Source organism: Staurois parvus, unplaced genomic scaffold (assembly GCF_062004578.1).
Source record: "Staurois parvus isolate SC_StPar_1 unplaced genomic scaffold, SC_StPar_1.0 ptg000013l, whole genome shotgun sequence".
Lineage (NCBI taxonomy): Eukaryota > Metazoa > Chordata > Amphibia > Anura > Ranidae > Staurois > Staurois parvus.
In genome coordinates this window covers 16679065-16700721 of record NW_028317809.1, presented here as the reverse complement: position 1 = coordinate 16700721, position 21657 = coordinate 16679065, and the positions used below count along the sequence as shown (strand labels likewise).

At 37.7% G+C, this 21657-nt stretch overlaps 1 protein-coding gene across 1 annotated transcript in view; it reads right to left on the bottom strand.

Moving 5' to 3' along the window:
* The window catches only part of FRAS1 (Fraser extracellular matrix complex subunit 1), a 680896-nt gene that overhangs the window by 370006 nt on the left and 289233 nt on the right, over nt 1-21657 (bottom strand). The window contains exons 15-17 of the mRNA XM_089676214.1: nt 20018-20161; nt 13324-13464; nt 5073-5213 (exon numbers count right to left, since the gene is read on the bottom strand). Of these exons, the coding sequence (XP_089532340.1) occupies nt 5073-5213; nt 13324-13464; nt 20018-20161 (426 nt within the window). The remainder of the gene's footprint in view (nt 1-5072; nt 5214-13323; nt 13465-20017; nt 20162-21657) is intronic.

Genomic DNA, 21657 nt, shown 5'->3' with positions numbered 1-21657 from the left:
CCCCTGCTCTGCAAAACAACCAGCCAATAATTCTCCAAAAAGTATATTTTTTTTTTCCTGTCCTCTATTTCAATACAATGCTGTTCAAAATTGCTAAATTCATTTAACACCTATTGGATACAAATAATCTGTCCAATATAACTTTGAGAACGTGCTCTACAGTCGTGCAGCTGATTATTTCTAGCACATCCAAGCTGTTCAACATAACTGAAGTACTCTACAGTTGTTTAGTCCGCATTTACTTTTCATTAGACACACAAACACACACACACATGTACGCACACACACACACAGATTTACAAAAAATGGTGCACTCAGCATCTAGTGTGCATGGTAGCCAATCAGCCTCTAACCTCAGCTTGTTAAATTAAGCTTTGGCAATAAAACCTGAAAGTTGATTGGTTTCTATGCAGAGCTGCACCAGATTTTGCACTCTCCAGTTTCAGTAAATAAGTGTCCAGTATATAACGCATTAGGAAGTACTGGTGTTGTTTAGTCCTTATGATTACATCCACAGCATTCAACATAATTTGATAAGTATCTGTGGTAATTTAGCCCACTTTATTTTCTTCACAAGTCTATACTGAAGGGCTGAAATGTAGGTCATTTCATTTTGTTACTGCGCACAGAAACAGCAGTAAGTAATTGCAATTCTTCGTGTGTCCCTGGAGTCATTAGTGATCATTATCTACTGAGTGGCCAGTAGGCATAAACTTTCTTAAGGTCAAGTAACACTATAAATGTCGCTAAAAAATTTTCAGGTTTTGTAGTAGTTCTTACTTTAGATTTCTTTGGATTGTACATGTTGAATAAATGATCTCACACACAAATACATACAATTATATGACCTCTTCTCTATTTTAAAGATCTTCCTTTAAATAGTTATAAAAATATATAAACATTCAATATAAACGTTGAGGGGTCATAACGGGAGTACACAAATCTGTTAACGCGTGCAGATAACCATGTTGATCGGCCTGGGAGGCAAAGGTGATCCATGTAGCTGCATGAAGTGAGCCTGTTAAAATCAATGACAGGCCAAGTGGCTGCTCAGATCTTCACACACATCCCTGAGTGTGCACCTATGCAGGACCAATACCGTTTCAAAAACAGTCTTACTGCACAGACCACCCATTCCTCCTTGGCAAAAAAACACGGCACTCTACCTGGGTGTACAGATCTCTATGCCTATATAAATGAGCATTAACAGGAAAGATCTGACTTGCTAGTTCCCTGCAGAAGGTTCGCTCTGTCCCGCTATCAATTCTGGCTGATCATAGTATTTTTATATACAATAAGCTGTAGTTTAGGTGCACTGGGCTCAATGACACAAAGGGGGAGATTTACTAAAACTGGAGCGTGCAAAATCTGGTGCAGCTTTGCATAGAAACCAATCAGCTTCCAGGTTTTATTGACAAATCTTAATTGAACAAGCTGAAGCTAGAAGCCGATTGGCTACGATGCACAGTTGCACCAGCATCTGAGTGCTCCAGTTTTAGTAAAGCTCCCACAAAATGTTAAAGGGGATCTCAAGTTTAAGTGAAAATGAATGTCTTATTCTGGCCCTGAGGGATTAGAAGTGAAAAAGAGAATTTAGTGAGGTCGACTGAATGTTAAAAAATACAAAACTACAAATAAATTAAAACAAATCAGTTCCAATAAAAATTGCCTCTTTGCTAAACTAATTCCACACACATTTTTCTGCGACAAAATATAAGCTAAAAGACCAGTGCTCCAGCCTGCTCTTTATACCAAGTTTCCTAATACCAAATCTTAATGCTTATATCTTATATAACAGATTAGCTAACTTCTTAAAGGCCTGCTTGGCCATGAATTACTGATTCCCAAGCCAACCTCATTTACTTCGAGATGTTTGATGAAGATATACCAATGTGCGTTTTAATTATGTACCTAAGCGTATATTTGATAAATGGCAGTCTCCTATGCTGCCAAATCATTCTCTGATCATTCCATGGGTCAGTAATGCTAAATAGAATCTGTCAGTTTTCTTACCCAAGGGTTAGATATATGAAAATCAATCTTTACATGACAAGTAGCAATTAAGAAATGTGTAGGTTTGGGGACTTGGATTTGACACAAGTTATATTTCTATATAGAATGTAGTCCAAATTAAGTCTTGGATCTAAAAAAAAAAGCTTATAAATTAATTGTACAACATAATTTTTTCAATGCATAGCTATATTTTCCGTCTGTCGGCAATTTAATAAAATCAAACAGTTAAAAAAATGATAATAAATGAAGCTTAATTCTTAAAGTGCAGTGTCTCATAACACCATCATTCTTCTTATAATGCAAAGTTATATTTTAACACATACATAACTCTCTGATAAATAACTGCAAATGCTACTGTGGGGCAGCATATTTTATATCAGACTATTCAATGCAGCCTGGTTACATATATATCTAGAACAATACCTAAACTGAATCTCATAATAAGGTATGTCCTGTGGACATGCATGTATCATATACGTATATCTCAAAACATAGAATCATGCATAAAATATATGCATTTAACTCATCACCATATATCTGAAACAATCCACACCCATAACTACAAAACATAAAAAAACATAAAACTAGGTATTATAATAAATTATGTTCAATGGACATGAGTGTACCATATGCGTATATATCAAAACATAAAATATATGCGTTTTAACTCATCCTCATATATATATAAAACAATCCACACCCATAACTACACCACATAAAATAATGGTAAATTCTAAGTGTCCATATAGTACATGTTGTGCTCTTCGTTTCTAAAATCTTTGTTTATATGATCACCACATGTAGATACCCATCCACTGACAGTAATATGCTCTCACCCTTTTGATAGACCTCACAACAACCTCTTTTAGTGGGGTCACCTATATCACAAGAATAATGGTTTCCTCCAGGTCATTGGGGCTCCTAAATCCATCTCCATCCTCAACAATCCTTGGTGGAATGTTTTCAATAATTTGGAACAAAGACGGAAATATAGTGCTCTCCACTCAAAACTCACTATTTATTGAAAAAAAATAATACACTCAGCTATTTTGGTGCACAGATTTAGTGCACATGGAATACAGGCTAGTGTGGTTAAAACCAACCAACAAAATGGCCGACTGTGTACTTCCTGTTTGTGCAGCATGATGTCAACAGCTCCTCCTTACGCGTTACATCATTAAGTCATGTGACTTCATCAGGGAACCCCTGATTCCACCAAGGATTGCTGAGGATGGAGATGCTTTGCGAAGCCCCAGTGACTTGGAGGAAACCATTACTCTTGTGATACAGGTGACCCCACTAAAAGGGGCAGGTGCATGAGACCTTGTTGTGAGGTCTATCAAAAAGGTGAGAGCATTTTACTGTCGGTGGATGGGTGTCTACATGTGGTGATCATATAAACGAAGATTTTAGAATTGAAGAGCATAACATGTAGTACATATTTGATTGATTGCATGGTGGGATTTTTGGACAAAGAGGATTCTTATGAATATATATGGACATTTAGAATTTACCATTATTTAATGTGTTGTAGTTATGGGTGTGGATAGTTTTATATATATAATGATTTAAACGCATATATTTTATGCATAATTCTATGTTTTTATATAGACGCATGTGATACACGCATGTCCACTGAACATATTTTATTATAAGATCTAGTTTTATGGGGGTTTTTATGTTTTGTAGTTATGGGTGTGGATTGTTTCAGATATATGGTGATGAATTAAATGCATATATTTTATGATTCTATGTTTTGACATATACAGCTATGATACATGCATGTCCACAGAACATACCTTATTACAAGGTTCAGTTTAGTTATTGTTCTATGCATGTTCTATGTTTGGACATAAACGCATAGGCTATAAGCATGTCCACCTAATTCCCTTTATTATATGATTTTATGTGATAATGTATGGCCCATGTGAATTTACCACTAGGAAGATTTGGCACTGCGAGGCACTGAGTCACTTATACATATTTTTACTAACCAACCTTTGCATTTAAACTGTATACCAACCTTAAACAGAACAAGTCACCAACGGGAATTTGTAGTAATCTAAATTTCTAATTTGAATGTTTTATTACTGTAGTCTTAGTTTTTCAGAAATTATTGCTAATTCAATTCATGTTATCTTATAAATTAACATTTTTTTTATTATTTATTTCTGTTCTCTTTAAGCCAGAGCAAAATTGTTTGGCTGAGTATAAGGCTGTAATGCTGTCCTATCTCCTGCTTGAGCTTTGAGCAAATCACAAAGGTTCTGCTAGGACTGCGTTAAAAAAAACTAAATTATTTGTTAAATGACAGTTTTTCAGTATCCCAGGAAGAGTGTCAGTCACCAGCCTTGAGCCCAGGCAGGAGACAAGTTATTCTCAATGAGGCCCTCACATCCTGCCAGTGAGATGACATTTCTGCTCTGACAAAAGGCTTATAGGCAGTTATGAGAGGCAATGATGCACTACTGTAACCAATTAGAGTATCTAACGCAAAACCTTTTTTAAACACTGGAGCTGGTCACATGGTACAGGGTGCTGTGATTGGCCCCATGTATGATTTGACAGCTGTGGGCCAATCACAGCTCACTAGGAAGAAGAGCAGAGCTGTTATGAATGAGATTGATTCATAGCAGCTTTGCTTACATTGTGATCATGTGATCGCATAGCGATCAAATGACAACCGGGTCCCGTTCACTGGGAATCTTTATTCTGCTGTGTCTACTGGACACAGCAGTCGCAAGGGGGGGAGTACTGCGTGCAGCACTCCCCTGTGTCAGTACAGCCAGAGCGATGTACGGGTACGTCGCTTTGCCTGTAGCTGCCACCTGGTCACAGTACATTGCAGGTGGGAAGTGGTTAAGGTCAGAAAAGGAAAATACCATCTGACAGTCAGGAAACCTTTGGTCGAGTGGTTAATATACGAAATAAAGTAGATTTTGCATACAATTACTAAGTGTAATGCAGTTAACCAATATGTAAATATACAGAGATACATCACTGCAATGCTATATACTGTACAAATCTCCACAACCACAAATATATAAAGGTATTCATACCACTGCAGACTGTTCCGTCAAAATAATATCCTATGCCGCAACTGCTGATACACTGTCCTTTCAGCAAGGCCAATGGAGGGGAGCAGGAGGTGCACTGGTTGGCTAGTGGTCCGGAACATGATGCACATTCTTTGTGACAAGCTGTAGAAACAAGGAACATTAGAACAGATGCTTCATGATCAAGACTATATTGCTATATGCTTCAGTTCATTCCCTTATCAAGATGATAACCTAATGAAATGTCACGTAGGACCACAAAGAATAATACTGTATATAATAATAATAATAATTACACAAATTAAATTAGTTGGGAAAATCAGCAGACTACACTCTAAATAACAGAAGACTATTTATTTAGAAACATAATGTTATGGAGCTAGTGGGAACTTTTGTCTTAAGTTTGAAACAAAGCAGAAAAATATAAGGGGACACTCATGATATGCACTATGTTCAGAAGTGATGATATATCAATACATAAAGATGGTTTTCCTGTATTATCTTTGGGTGCACATGTGAACACAATTCTAATTCTGAGGAATAAGAGCCTATATAGCTACAAAATAAATTGGTCGACAAATAGGAGAATATTAACTAAAACTGGCAAGTGCAAAATCTGGTGCAGCTCTAAAGAGAAATCAATCAGCTTCCAGGTTTTATTGCCAAAGCTTAATTAAACAAGCTGAAGTTAGAAGATTATTGGCTACCATGAACAGATTCTGAGAGTACCAGTTTTAGGCTCCATGCACACAAACTTTTTTTAAAGCTCCTAGAATCTATTATGAGCATTTTTTTTCCTAGAAGCTAATAAAGTTATGCAAAAAAAAAGTTTTTGTAGAGGTTTTGAGACCGTTTACTGCCCGCAAGGTCCCCCTCCTCAAGAAGGTACATGTACAAGCCCGCCTGACGTTTGCCAATAAACGTCTAAATGATTTAGAGATGGATTGGAAGAATGAGACCAAAATTGAGCTCTTTGGCATTAACTCAACTTGCCATGTTTGGAGGAAGAAAAAATGCTGACTATGGCCCTAAGAACACCATCCCTACAGTCAAGCACAGAGGTGGAAACATTAACAAAATATGTTTTTTCTCTGCTAAAGGTACAGGCCGATTTTACCACATTGAGGGATCAATGGATGGGGCCATGTATTGTAAAATCTTGAATGGGAGCCTTCTTTCCTCTTTCCTACCAGAACACTGAAGATGGGTCGTTGATGAGTCTTCCAGCATGACAATCACCTAAAACATACCCCAAAGGCAACAAAAGAGTTGCTCAAGAAAAAGCACATTAAGGTCATGGAGTGGTCTAGCCAGTCTCCAGACCTTCATTCTATAGAAAATTTATGGAGGGAGCTGAAACTTCGAATTGCCAAGAGACAGCCAAGAAACATTAAGCATTTGGAGAAGATCTGTAAAAAAAGAGTGGGCCAAAATCCTTCCTGAGATCCTTCCTAAATCATGTTTTGCTTGGGGATCAAATACTTATTTTATTCACTGAACTACAACTCAATGTATAACATTTGTATCATGTGTTTCTTTCTGGATTCTTGTTTGATATTCTGTCTCTATCATTTAAACTACATCCATGATAGAAATTATAGACCCTTAATTTCTTTGTAAGTGGGCAAACTTTCAAAATCTGCAGGGGATCAAATAACTATTTCCCCCATTGTACATGTATAAATAATATAGGTACAGCTGTGCTTTTAGATAATGTTTGTTAACTAACAAGACGACTGTTATATGCAGCCCTGGTGCTATTGTTTACATGAACTTTATCTCCCATGGACCTAACTTTTGCAGAGTTCTCTACAACCCCTGACCAGCCAAGTCTATAAGTATTCAGACTTTATAACAAACGATGGTTAGATAAACTCCCTTAAAAACTACAGAAAAAGATTTTACAGTATTCCAGCAGAGATATAAAAAATGGTTGTGCAAGTGCTTGATTTATTCTGTACTTGAAGAAAACTAGAAACGGAATGTACTATATAGCTGAAAACTGGCAGACTACTCTAATACATCAGCTGTATGTATTATGTATTATTCAATATGTGTTCTGTGTAGAAATAGTAGTACCTAACATAAAACTACTGAGAAGAAAAGATAAGAGGAAAAAAGAAGAAAGGCGAACACACACTCAGTGGTCTTTGTATTAGGTACACATATCTAGTACTGGGTAGGACTCCCTTATCGACAGACTGAATGCATTGTAGCATGGATCCGCTAAGGTGCTGGAAATGTTTCTCGGGGATCTTGGTCCAAGCTGATTCACATTTTCTGCACAATTTTGCCTAAACATTCATACTGCAAGCCTTCCTTTCCACCTCATTATGAAGGATTTATGATATATATGCAACATTATCGCACTGTGCTCTGCATGTTGCAGCAGAAATAGAAATTTAGCAGCCCGGTATGCAGCTGCTCAGTTTTGGTGTTGTCACATTTTTTTTCTAAGCTGAAAAGAGTGGAACCTGGCATGGTGTTCTTGCTATCTTTTTAAAATGACTGACATGTCTTGTTCTCCAAGATACCCCTCACACACCACTATTATAAAGAGTGATTGAGCAGTTGTGGACTTCCTGACACTTTTGTTAACTACTCCAGCTCTCTGGATCTATGTAGTATGTCCAGAGTGTGAAAGGTTTAAAACAAGCTCACAGTTGCAGTAGAATCCATGAGCTTGTATCTGTTTTGGGCTCCTGGTTGTAATGTAAAAGTGATCCAGGCAGCTGTATAGCCACTGGATCACTTTTATGATACTTATGCTGTCTCCCTTTGTAAACGCAATAAAGTTAAATGAAAAAAAAAATAAAATTTGTAACAATAAAAAGTTTCAAAAGCACTCCATCACCCTGCACACACCCACTAATGGAAATGTGTACATAGGAAGCACACATGGAAGTAAACAGTGATTTCACCGATACATTGTGGATCTGTAAATAAGCCCTGTGTGGCACTAATGCATTGTATTTTTTGAATAAATTTGTATACTTTTAATAGCAGTGTATATTATTACATATATATGTTGTTATGCACCTAAAAAATCCCACTTCTTGTGTATCTTGTGTATCTTTTGTTTAAAGTTGCAGAGATGTTGGTGCCGTTCTGTATGGTTCCAGCAGTATATATTTACATAAATTCACTATAGTAGCCCCTTCTCAGGACAAGAGGGTTACACGCATTTCCCACAACAAATTAAACTCATGACCATGTCTGAATGTTTTGGGGGTTTTTTTGGAGTCGGGTGAGCCAAATTCTGCAAAACTTGAATGGGAATGGCTGCACCCATTAACATTTGTATGAGCCCTTACTGTTAGCAAAAAAGCTGTGGATATTAAATGTATATTAAAATGACACTAAACTCTGATTTAAAATAAAAGAAAAGTCTATTCAAATATGTATTCTTAAAAGAGAAGTATTGGATTTTTTTTTTTAAATCATACTTACCTATGTGGATGCAGCGTTGATCCGATGCTGCATCTGTCCCCTGTCGGCTCTAAGCCTGAGAACTGAGCAATCAAACACCGCTAATTACTCAGTTCTCCCCACAGCTCTGAGCTTAGAGTCAGGACTGTCAGTCTCTGGCTCTCTGCTCTGTCCCCACAGCACTCGCTAAAGTGCTGGGCAGTGAAGGGGGCGAAAGCGGCTGGCTGAGGCTCTCAGCAGCACGCTGAGAGGCTGAGCCACATGACGCTCCAGGCTCCTGGGTGGATCCCGACCATATGTTTGTGATCCTTACCCAGCCTAGATCAACTCTGCTTTAGCTTGCTGTTGGCTGAATAGTGGTCACAGAAGTGTAGAACAAACCGCACTCCTGTGAACCACAGGAGAAGTACAGCCAAACGACCTTTGGCTGTTCTTCTCTTTTAGCTTAGAAAAGTAGCTTTTATTGCTCTCAGCCTCCTCCAAATTTCCAAATTCTTTTTTATACTACTTTGAACCGACTTCCTGTTACAGAGTGGCTACATTTGTTCTCCGTGGTTCCGCTGTATGAAGGAATGTGGTCACCCATTCTTGCTTGAGATGAACTAGGAACAATGGACTATGGGATCTGTAGTGTGCATAGAGCAGTGCATATGACTGCAACTAAAGTGCATTGCTTGTTCCAAACAAAAGGAAGTGAGAGGGAAAGAAGAGGTCTGAGGGCTTATGTTGCAAGAGACAAAAAAACACAGTAAGAAATTATCTCTAAAAAATAGATTACAGAGCCAGTAAGTAGTGAATGTGCATGAATTATTAATGGGAAATAAGTATATCATTTAGTCTCACTTTAAATATATGCATTCAACTATTTTAGTGCATTTTATGTTTCAAGCCTACAGCACACAGCTCAATTTCTCTCAGGCAGAGACAGCATTCATTCCCATTGTTAATCAATGGCCTAGTACTCCCCAGCATTTTAGTAGTGTCTTGCTAGGACACGCTAAATTAGCTGCAGCATGGAGCATACCCTGTGTGTCAACCCCCCTCACACATTCTTGTAATAGCCAACACATTTATTTAAACAAATTTATGAAACGTCTTTTAGGCTTCATGTACACGAGCAGCTGCTAAGCTCGAGTTTAGGAGCTTTTGGTATTTTTTTGCCAAAGCTCCTAAACTCAACTCCATAAAAGTCTATGTGTCCAAGTACAGATAGGCTTTTAGCAGAGTTTAGGAGCTGCCGCTTTTAGGTGAAGTTAAACCTCCCTCTCCTGAACACGGAAGAATCGTGTTCAGGATAGGAATGTTTTGAATGCTGACCGTGGAAAAACACAAAACGCCGCAAAACTGCTGTACCGCATTTGCCACGATTTGCGTTTTCCCACGGCCGGCGGTCAGGGTAGGCTCGTGTACATTGAGCCAGATGCTTAGATTTTTTTTTTTTATTTCCTCTGCTCTCCTTGTAACTTATAAAACATATACGCTTCTTCTTTCTACCCACACTTCTCCTTGAAACTCAGGAGAGGCTAATGTATTTGTTCACACAGAGTCATATTGGTGCCTAAAAAAATCTTTATACACTTTTCTCTCTATAAAGGTGTTCTTAACATCTGGAAAATACTGCAGGTATTTCATAAGTTGATCGAATTTAGAAAAAATGCATGTGAGTGAAAAATCTTCACAGAATATAGAACTGAATAAAACAGACACTTACTGCAGTCCTATGAATTAAGCACGTATTTCCCCCCAAAATGCTTGTATGCTTAATCTAAAAATAAGGATGCCTAATCTCATAAATAAGGAATGGTCAAATATCAACAGCCACTGGGAACTCTCATCAAATGTTTCTTCATCTTTTTATCTCTCCATATTACCAGATGTAAGCAGATAATATTGAGAGAGTCCAGAGAGGTGTGAGAGGCAAAGTTAAACTTTAAGAAATGCATATGTATGAAACCAATCTAATTCATGCAATGTGCAGCCATGTGCACTGTTACATGTCAAACTGAACAGATCTGCTATTATACCAGAAAATGTAACTTAATGGGCAAAAAAGGCTATAATGTTCATGTATTTTCCACATGAACTGAATATTGCACTTTCATATTCTCAAACAGCTGAGATTATCTCAACTAAAGATACTATAGAAACTTAAGTTTTATGGTACTAAAAAACTATCTACTTCTCATAAATTCCTTTCATGTAACACTCAAATTATGTTAGCTGTGCCTTGTCACTTACATCTTTACAGATGACATTAAATTAGAGGTAATAGCTGGTGTTTATTGCTTGTCAATCACAATCTTATCTCCACGAATTTGATTTCTACTCCTACTCTTCAAAAAAAAAAAGGAATTTAATAAAAAGCGACTAGGACTCAAATGACTGCTACTCAAGAATCCTCAATTTAGCAGGATAAATATTACCGTCTCACATTCTTCATACAGAGACCTAATGCTACCATCAACATGCAGCCAGAGTACAGTGTGGCGCTCTGACTCTAATATCCCTGAGCCTCATTTACACTGAATGTTAATATATTGTTCCCTATAACCCCTGCTTCTAATTAGACATAGAAAACAAGAAAGTGCTTAGGGAAAGATGTTAGAGAGTGAGGGTATAAATGAGCCTATTTAGACTACAGAATGATTGCCACAGCGGTGCAATATATCGCTTCCATTACAAAGTCAGGTATAAGCTTGGCTGAGAATGTGTCCATGTGTTTTTGAAGAGCTGTGTATCTAGGATACTATTTTCCTTTCTAGCATAATCATGCCTCAAGAAATACAAGATAGCTAGTACTTTATTTCACACAAAGATTGAACGTGAAGCAGTTTGGAAGGAGAAATAAATGTCCCTTTTTCTTGCTGACTTAGTCCCTTTACTCTCATAATGCAGATTGCAGTTTAATAATAAGCTCTAAGTACTATCTGGTCATATGAATATCAATACATAATGGCTGCTTAACATCTGTAAAATGTACTAAATGAAACTGTCTCCCTATTAAATGTTCAGTACATTTATTTGCTTATTTTTGCATTTTCCCCAGTATTAAGTTGTTTACCATTTAGAAAGTGTGGAAAATCATATAAGTACTGTACTCATTACATCTTCCTGAAATTAATCTACTGCAATGTATGATACCAGCAACAAAACTGTTCAAATTCTTTGCCGTGCATAATCTCTTGACTTCCACTTAACTGCATAACCCAGGGTTTCGTCCCATAAACAATTGTTCTGACAAATTCAACCATTTTATTCTGTTTTCAATCCTGAAAAGATCAGGTCAATGCAGTCTAACACTAACAGCCTCTACACCATGACATCATGTGTTAGAGTGGTATTCTGTAGTTCCCCCCAACCTTGCCACATATTCTTTCAGTCACCTCTGCCACATCCAGTGAGAAATTTGCTGTACTACCTCATCACCAACACCCAGCTGCTTTTTAAAATCTATCTAGCAGCCCCCTGCATGTGCTCTGAACATTAATTCATGTCTATGGAGAGCAACAGAGTACAACTTTATACTCTGGACCAGCTTTCATTGGAGTAAAACAGAGTGCACAGAACATGCATGATCGGGCCAGTAACATTCTGGTTTGTCTCCAGCCTCTACCTTCCATTTTGCGTGTGTGCTTGGTCTGTTCAAGGAAGATAAAAAACAACAGACTTACTTGCCAGCTCGATGGGTAAAAGAAAGGGGAAAAAAGAAAACTAAGGAAACCACCTCATCTAAAAATTGGTTTACTGCAATATAATACATTTGTGTTCTTTGGGGATTATTAACACTTTAGTCCAGGGGTTTCCAAACTTTCTAAACAAAGGGCCAGTTAACGGTCTCTCAGACTTGGGGGGGGGGGGGGGCAGACTGCGGAAAGTCAGAGAAGAAAATGTACTGGCTTCACTGGGAGTAAACAACACCCAATCTTTGCAATTAGGGGAGGAATCTTACCCGATCGTTGTTGTTAGTGGAAGGAATAGTTCCTCATCAATGGTGCCAGTGGGAGAATATTGCCCCATCATTGGTATCAGTAGGAGGAATTGTGCCCCCCATCACTGGTGTCAGTGGGTGGAACAGTATCTTGTCATTGGTGTCAGTGGGAGGAACAGTGCCCCAACATTGGTGTTAATAAGAAGAATGGTGCCCCATGGTTGGTGTCATTGGAAGGAATTGTATCCCAACACTGGTGTCAGTGAGATGAATTGTGCTTTACTGTAGGTGTCAGTGGAAGGAAGTGTGTCCTACTGTTTATGTTTTTGGAAGGAATTGTGCCTCATTGTAGGTGCCAGCAAAAGAAATGGTGCCACATCGTTGATGTCATTAGGAGCAATAGTGCCCCATTGTTGGTGATACTGGGTGGAATTGTATACTATCATTCGTGTAAATGCCCCATTGTTGGTTTAAGTGGCAGGAATGATGTCCCAATGTTGGAGTCAGTGAATGGAATAGTGCCCCAAGGCCCGGATAAAACCAAGTAAAGGGCCACATCTGGCCCCTGGCCACAGTTTGAAAACCACTGCTTTAGTCTATCAGTATCCGCTACAAAGTTTAAAAAGTCTACTTAACCTTAAATTTATTTTTTAACCATCTAGGGAGGATATTTACTAAAACTGGAGAGTGCAAAATCTGGTGCAGCTCTACATAGAAGCCAATCAGCTTCCATGTTTTTTTGTCAAAGCTTAATTGAACAAGCTGAAGTTAGAAGTTGAGTGTTACAGTTTTAGCAAATCTCCCCCTTGTGTATATGTAAAACATCTGTGGTAAGATTTATTTTGTGTGTTTGTCACTTATCTTGACTAAGATGGCCAGTGAGACAATACATCTTACCTGTACACACTGCATCGGAGTCAGCATAATAGCCAGCCGGACACTGTGGGACACATTTGCCATGGTGAAACTTTCTGCCTTTGGAACAGGTTACACATCTGCTGTTGTCCAAAGAGCATGTCTGGCATGAAGCATCACAGGCTTAAACAAAGAAAGAGAATACATGAAATAAAAAAAATGCATAAATACAAGGCAGCCAATACTCACAAACATGATCAGACTTATAGATAAAGTAGAACTGTACTTTGTTCTTTTCCAAATGTGAACACTTCACCTGGGTCTCAATCTGCACTTGGCATTAGGCAATGCGACAGATGGCCACTTTAAAGAATACAGAGAACTGGCCAGGCTACCATAAAATCAGGTCATAACTGTTCAGTCCATTCATTTACAATGTTTTACCAGACGAAACACCTTTCCATGTGCAGAGAAATGCCACATTTCAATCTTGTTTAATCTAAACAATGTTCTGCTAATTAAACCTCATAATGAAAGAGGAGGGTAGTTCTATATGAAATGTAATTGCTGGAGTGCAACTAAGATTAATTATCCTGGGAGGTAGTACAATGTGATTTAAAAACGTGATGGTTTAAATTGCTGATTAGCTATTTTCTGGACTACAAGACAGGCATTTACAAAATTAGAATGCTACATCCAAAAATGTACAGTATGTATGACATTTTCAGCCACATATGTAAATCTTTATTCATAAAAACAAAAAAATATATTAATACAAAATCTAATGTATAGTTTAATGTACAGCATATTCCAACATAGTTGGTGATCAATTCCAGAGGTTATGTTCAGGTAAGTATATATACTTACCTTAGATCTGTGGACCTATAACCAAATGCAAATGTTTACTTTTCCTATCAAAGTCAAGCTTGGACCTTCCTTTCTCACATCCAGAGTCAGTGAGGATACCTGTTACATTAAAAACCAGGAGGTGCATAGGGCAAGGCCAAGCTTAAATGTATATGTCATAATAAAATCATATTTCAAGATCCCACATGGAAGAAAAATATATTTGAAATATATTTTAAAAATATTCTTCCCAAATATATTGACATAATTAAACTACTACAAATTTGGCCATATTCAATACAGTTCAAAATATATTTCAATAAATATATATATATATATATATATATATATATATATATAAGCATTTCAACTCTTTTTTGTTTTTTATGCTTTTATAAAGGACGGTGAATTCTGTGGGGTTACCAAAAAAGTTAGTGACTATACAAACAGTGTATTTATATATTAATGTCTTTTTAGTGATCTGTAATCCGAGCACGGTTTATTATACGTTCCTGATCCTCAATAAGATGGCTGCTGTGGTTTACAGGAAGAAAGAGGCAGCGCACTCTAAGTGCAGTATGAAAGCTTTTTCATGGATAAAAAGTGTAGTAATACAGGCCACTCACAAAGCATAAGTAGGTTGTGCTTGTAAATGAATAAGCAACTGCTTTAGTGAAGGAGTGTGAAGCCTTTTGATGGATGGTGGTCAACGGCCTGATGAGGGAGCACGCATGCTCCGAATGCGCGCCAACCCCCACCATCACATGACCAGAGTGACGTCTCAACTGAGGGAATCCCGGAACTAGGACATGCTGGAAGCCACCAGCACCACCGCCAGATGCTGGTGACCACCATTCATCCAGAGGCTTCACACTCCTTCACTACAGTGGATGCTGATTAATTTACAAGTACAAACCTACTTATGCTTTGTGAGTGGCCTATATTACTTTTTATCCATTAAAAAGCTTTCATACTGCACTTAGAGGATGCTGCTTCTTTCTTCCTGATCTTCCACAGGGCCTCTCTAGCTCTGTATTGGCCAGCTGCCTCCACTCCATGGTGCATCAGAATTACCTATAGGACTCTTTCTAAGGACATTTTATTTGTATATTTATCACAGTATATTGTTCATGATTTACTTTCCCTAATCCCATCACCATATATGCTTATACATACTACTGTATGCCGCATCTATCTCTTTACTCTGTCTCGGAGTGCGCCAAATATCCTACTTGACTTTTATGCTGTGGTTTATATGTTACTATGGATACTGGTTAGCAGTGTATTTAAAGCTGATGACAGTCCCATGCCTTAGCCTTTGAGAAAGCCGACTGGATGCAATGCATCAAACGGGCAGTGACATCATCACGCAGGGCAGAGCTAGGACACCATCTTGTTGGAAGTTCATTGTGTGTTTTTACAAGCATATTTGATGTCTTCATCATGTAAGTATATATTGGATATTTTTCATAAAATTAGTGGTTTGCGATCTGCATTGCGTGTTCTTCACTTTATGCCTTACATGATACCTATACTGGGGAAACTAGTGACCACTAACAGAGTCTTTTGGATGCAAGCTCTGATACATCTGTAACAAGTGGTATGTTAGTGGTGGTCACAACAGTGTTTTCAAAGTGGTGAAAAGTGTGATTTTCTGGTGATGCATTGAAGAAATTGTATGCCTTTTATCACATGAAGATTGGATGGTATATTGGAACTGATATTATCGTGTCTGAACAATTGCACATATTAACTAAGAATACACATTTTTTTGGGGCTGATGAATTTCTATGAATGTGAATTATATCATTTATATGTGGCACCTGTTTACTTTGCATATTTGTTGCATAATATTTGTTTTATACAGATCTGTCACTGATTTACACTAGGATTTATATAGATTTTTGATTAACGGATAGTGGGATCAGTTTGATTGCTTCACTTTTATTTTTTAATTTGTGTTCATACATTGAGTAAATGCATGAAACGTATTTGCACTTGCATTTTTACTACAGTATTTATAGAACAATGTTAAAAATGTGTATCAACATGTGTATTTGGTACAAAGTTTCAAAATGCATGTTGATACACACTCTATATGCACAGCAGTACACCTCCTATGAATGAGGCCTTAGTTACATAGCCAGTGCAGTAGGTAACAGTGAGATACTCCTGCTGTTAACACGTAGTAATAAGTTAGAGAAAATGAAGAAATGAGTGTCAGTTTCTAATATAGCTAATTGACCATAAAAGTAAATGTTATCAAAGTGCCAACACATTTTTCCCTCCTTGTTTTTATTTTCAGTACACCAAAATGATTCTATATCCATTTGTGTAACAAGCATTACGCAAATCTCTGTAAAAGCTAAATTCAGAGGAAACAAATCTGCCTCTGCTTACTAGTGTGTTTGGGGACATGTACCTGCCCCAATGTCACATTGTGTACACCTACTGTATACACCTGTGCAAGGGCCATGTTTTTCCACACTATCTGCATTTGGTGCTGTGCAGTTGCACCTGCATAGGTGTCAATTTGGGAGCACTGTGTCTGTGCAGCCATTGCGTCCCAAATGACATGAATGGAACTGCCTGCATGGGGATTCACAGAACAACAGTGTATCCCTGTGCATGTAAACATAGCCCTCGCTTGGGTATACGCTGTAGTACGCACTTACGTGTGAATGAGGCCTAAGAAGCTAACAGGTGACTAAGCTCATCCAATGTCACCTGTAACTGAAATAGCACTTTTGAATTGGCTTACACTTTTTTTTAGCTTTTAGCCACCTAAGTCACTTCTCGCCTTTCTCTTGTTTCCAATGTTTAGAGTAATTCTCATGTTTCCAATGTTTAGTGTAAGTCTAACAGCTGAAAACACCTATAACAGAACCACAAAACTTCTCTATGAATGCACCTGCTGCCTCTGTAAATTCAGGAGAGTTTCTCCTGTCAGCTCTGCCCATAGAGCAGGAAATTAAGTGCTTCCATGAAGCATTATTGTTTGGCAGCATGGTTCATTCGCTCAGCTGATGGACTACACCACAGTATCAAGCAATCAGCCAGCACATGCTGCCTCCTTTACTGCAGACAAGTGGCTGTGTCAGTTTTCTGGATCTTTTCAGTCTTGAGCTGTATGCTTACTGAGCCAAATAATAGCCATAAAGAAGACAAAATGCTCCCAGTCTATTATCGCTCTTAGCTAGCAAACTGGCTTGAGGTTTCTTTAAACAATCTAGTCACACATGAATGTTAGTATAATTTCCACAAAAATATTTGAAAGGGTCAAAATTAAACATTTAGGATTTGATTTACCAAAGACAAATAATTTGTTCACTTTACAAGGGAAAAGTTTCCCTTGGTTTAGTGATTTTATTGAAAATTCACATTGCAAAGAATACTCAATCACATCCAAAAATAATATTATTATATCATAAAATTCAGTAGAACAATTATTATAGGACCCTATGTCTACACAATCTCCACTTTAAAGATAAATGAATTACTATCCAAAATAAGCTGACTACTGAAACCTGTGTCATTTAGCACCCATTCAAAACATAAGCACAGTCAAAAGAATGTGTATCTAACTAACAGACATTTATTAAATTCATATTACCTTACCTTTACTTGACTACCTTTGGTTCTCATTTTACTAACTGCCAACCTGTATGTCTCTTTTGGCAATCCAGCTCAGCACTGCGGCAACCACTCACTACCAATTATTACACTAGGTGCACTGCATCCCTAATATCCAGTCAGGGGTAAGAACTTGCCACTTTGGCGGAGTAGAATTGTCATGACTACAAACATATCTGCAGTGTGGTTTGGTTCTTCCAAATTAAGACTTAGATGTCCTGATTTTTGATAGTCAAAAACTTATATTGTCCTCTGGTACCTATGTTACATGTCAAGGTGTATGAACAGCTATGGCTAAGTGTGTCCAGGCAGTTAAAGTGTTACCAGTAGAAAAAGGCATTGCAACTCATATACAAGGGCCATTACACTGCTAAGCGTAGAGCAAAGCAATATATCAGGCATTTATTTTTTCACTTTCAAAGGCAGAAGGAATAAATACAAAACATTTTCTGTGAGCAACATACTCAAGCAAGTACTTTAGTACAGTAATTGCTTCATCTGTTGAAAGTGCTTTGGCAATAGAGAGTGCAATGTTCATGTGTGATTAAATATCACCTATATTTCTCAGTAACACCAGCTCTTCCTAAGCGTACATATACATTACTTTTTAGGGTTAATGGGCCCAGAAGAGTGAGAAATTGATTTTTTAAACTTAATGGAAGCAATCCAATCCTAGTTCACATAACTAATTTAATCTAATTGTAGGTTTAGACAAAATATGATTTTGTGTGAAATGCTTGTTTTTTTCGAAGCCTGTTTTAGTATTTTAACTGTTGATACTGGAGAAACACTGACACAACAGGAAATTTTGGTAACAATTTTCTTTTTTTTAAAATGAATAACCTTACGTGAAAGAAATTTTGTTAGCATGCTGTTATTGTTGACATCTGGTGCAGGAAAATATTGTGCAGGCCAGATATTTTGCGATCTTTGCAGTCAACAAAAAATGTCCAGTACAGCATACTCAGAAAACATAATGACTGCAAAATAATCCACACAAATTGTGGAAGTTGTATGCTACAAACTTTTCATGTATAAATATAATGTCAGTACAAAACTACATGTTAGCATCTTCCCAACTTTATAAGCAATTTAGTAGTAGTCCATTTTTTTCAGCTATATAATAGCAACTATTGTTTTGTTGACAACTTCATGGAATTCTCTAAAATAAAGAAAGAAGAAGGTCTTGGAGTCAAAAAGCTAAAAGCTGAACTCTAAGCAAACATTTAAATACACAAATGAAATACATATTCAAAAACTGTTTTTCCTACCAAAAAGTTGCTGTATTTATTTGTGTCTATTATATCGGCCAGGAGTTTGGTTTTAAAGAATATCAACAGAATCTTCTGATTGTTTGTACTACACCACTTAGACCTGAGGTAAGTTGAAATCATAGGCAACGCACAGGCATTTGCATGAAAAGGTTCTGTTGTACACACTACATTTAGATGAATCAAGCAGAAAGCATTAGGTACAACATTAGTAGGCTAGCTATAGTGTTGATTAGCCTTTATTGATTGCAAATTCCAAGCACAGTGCTCAAATTACTTTAATATAGCCGCTAGATTAATACAGTCTGTTGCTGTCATACGTGTCCATATTAATTTGATATATAGATTTTGTTTTGTATGTTATTGATGCTGTTTGACGTTTTACACAGTTTTCATGTTTAGCATATGACTTTTAAGTGGGGCAATGCCCATTAGTCTTTCTAGACAGGTGACTCTGTGAAGACACATCACTGAATCAATGTTCTATATTCTTCTATAAAATTATAAATGGCTAGCTAAAAATGCTTATAATATGTTAAATGAAAATCACTAAGTAATAAAATGCAAACTATTATGTTATTGAAATATGCATCAATGGTGATATTGTATAATAATGGACCATATAAATGACCCATTTTGCTTTGTACAGTTCCCATAAATTGTTCATCAAACAGCCATCACAGTCATTTCTGCTTTTCCAGCATTGTCCTCCCACAAGGCTGAAAATCACCTTTCAGAGCCCAACTGTAGCTAGGAAAATGGTCAGAACACGAAGTGAAAATTTTTCTGTTAATGTCAACCAAAAATACATCAACAGTTTTTTTTTTGTCTTGGCACTCTCCTTCAACTTCAATATGTTGCAACATGCTCTATTAACGGTGTTATTTATTCTTGGGAGATGCAATCAGCTATTGCACACACATACCCATGTTTCCTTACTGAGGTCATATAAGGTAACTGATAACATGGCTCAGGAGCAGAATTACCTTCACAAATTCCATTCTGTTCAAAGAATCCTTGGGCGCAGCTGGCTACACAACGTCCCTGATGTTTCACCTGCAGTGGGTCCTTGCATATTACACAGTCATTTTCGGAAGGCCCGTGACACTCTGAGCAGGTTTCAAGACATACTAGAACAGAAGAGACCATGATTAAATATTACACACACACAGACACACACACTATTGGCACGTATGTACAAAGGCCTACTGTATGTTTAGCATGTTGTATCATTCCTGACACTATGCGTACTTTATATATATCATTGTTAATATCATAATTTTATTTCTCATCACATTGTATAAACTGAAATAGATGCTGAGTCCCCAGAGCAAAAGATGGTATTACTCTATACAATTCCATTGTTAGACTTTCCATTTTTTTCTAAATTAGAAATGTAAAAATTAGTAAAATGAGTAAAAATTACCAATATCTGCTTTTGGGAATGTGTGCAATTTTGGAGGGGCTATGTGTCAGGAAACAGACGTTGGGCACACAGATATGTGTACACATGTGTGCCCGCAAGAGTGTTTTCACAGTTCCTGTTGGCGCCAGACGGAGCTATTGAAGTAATGCTCCTGCTCACTTTTAGTGCTGACTGGTGTTCAGCTATTCCTGTGTGTCTTGCTAATATCCTACATTATATCCGTTGCTGACCCAGCTTGTTATTGACCTGACGCTGGATCCTGTTTATGCTACTGCTCATCTGTGTCTGACCTTGGCTTATTCCTGACCATGTCTCTGCCTGATGCTTCTGTACCTCATAGTGTGTAGTGTGTTGCTGCTTCAAGTCTGCTGGGATCTCCGACAACCCACACCTGCAATTCTTGCAGAGTGCATCTTTAACTTCAGCTGGTCTGCCCTGCATCGTCTCTGTTCTTGACCTGATGGCCTGCCTGACCTTCTGAGCCTACACCTCCAGCTGAAAGTTCTGCTATCAACACATGCTGGCACTCATGTTCCTCCTGTTCTTGGGAACCATCTGTTTCACCTTCAATGGGGTCTAGGCTGGACATACAAGAGAGGCCAATCTCATCAATTGACTCTCCTACCAGGTATGTGCCAAGAAAGGAAATGCACACTATACATTTTTCTCTTCAGTACTGTCCTATACAAAACAAGTTCTGTGTTTTTCCATGGAAGTAATGAAAATATGGCATGTTAGTGACATGTAAAGAACAGTTTGGAAAGCACAGTCTGGTGGTTATACAACACATGCCTCAGTCACACTAGTTCAGTCATTTGCATTGACAGAAAGGAAAGTCACTTTAGACAGCTCATCTGAAAAGTGGAGAGGAACACTTGGGGTGTGTGTCTAAAGGTAGGGATAAGACAGGGCATGTTGGTTGTTAAGGATTTGGAAGGTTCCTAGAATGGAGGTGAGCAGAAGAGGTATGTGGGTTGGAAGGAGATATGAAAAAACCCCCAATGCCAAACACAATTTCTCCCCTCCCCTTTATTTCATGTGACCCCCACTTGACATTCATTTAATGCCCAGACTAGGCATGTATGCAAAGGTATTGGACACAAGACACTGTTTTTTTGGGCTGAAATGAAAAAAAGAATTCATTATAAGGGTTAAAAGATTAGTACGTTGTTCCTGAATCAGACTAGCTGAAAATAACAT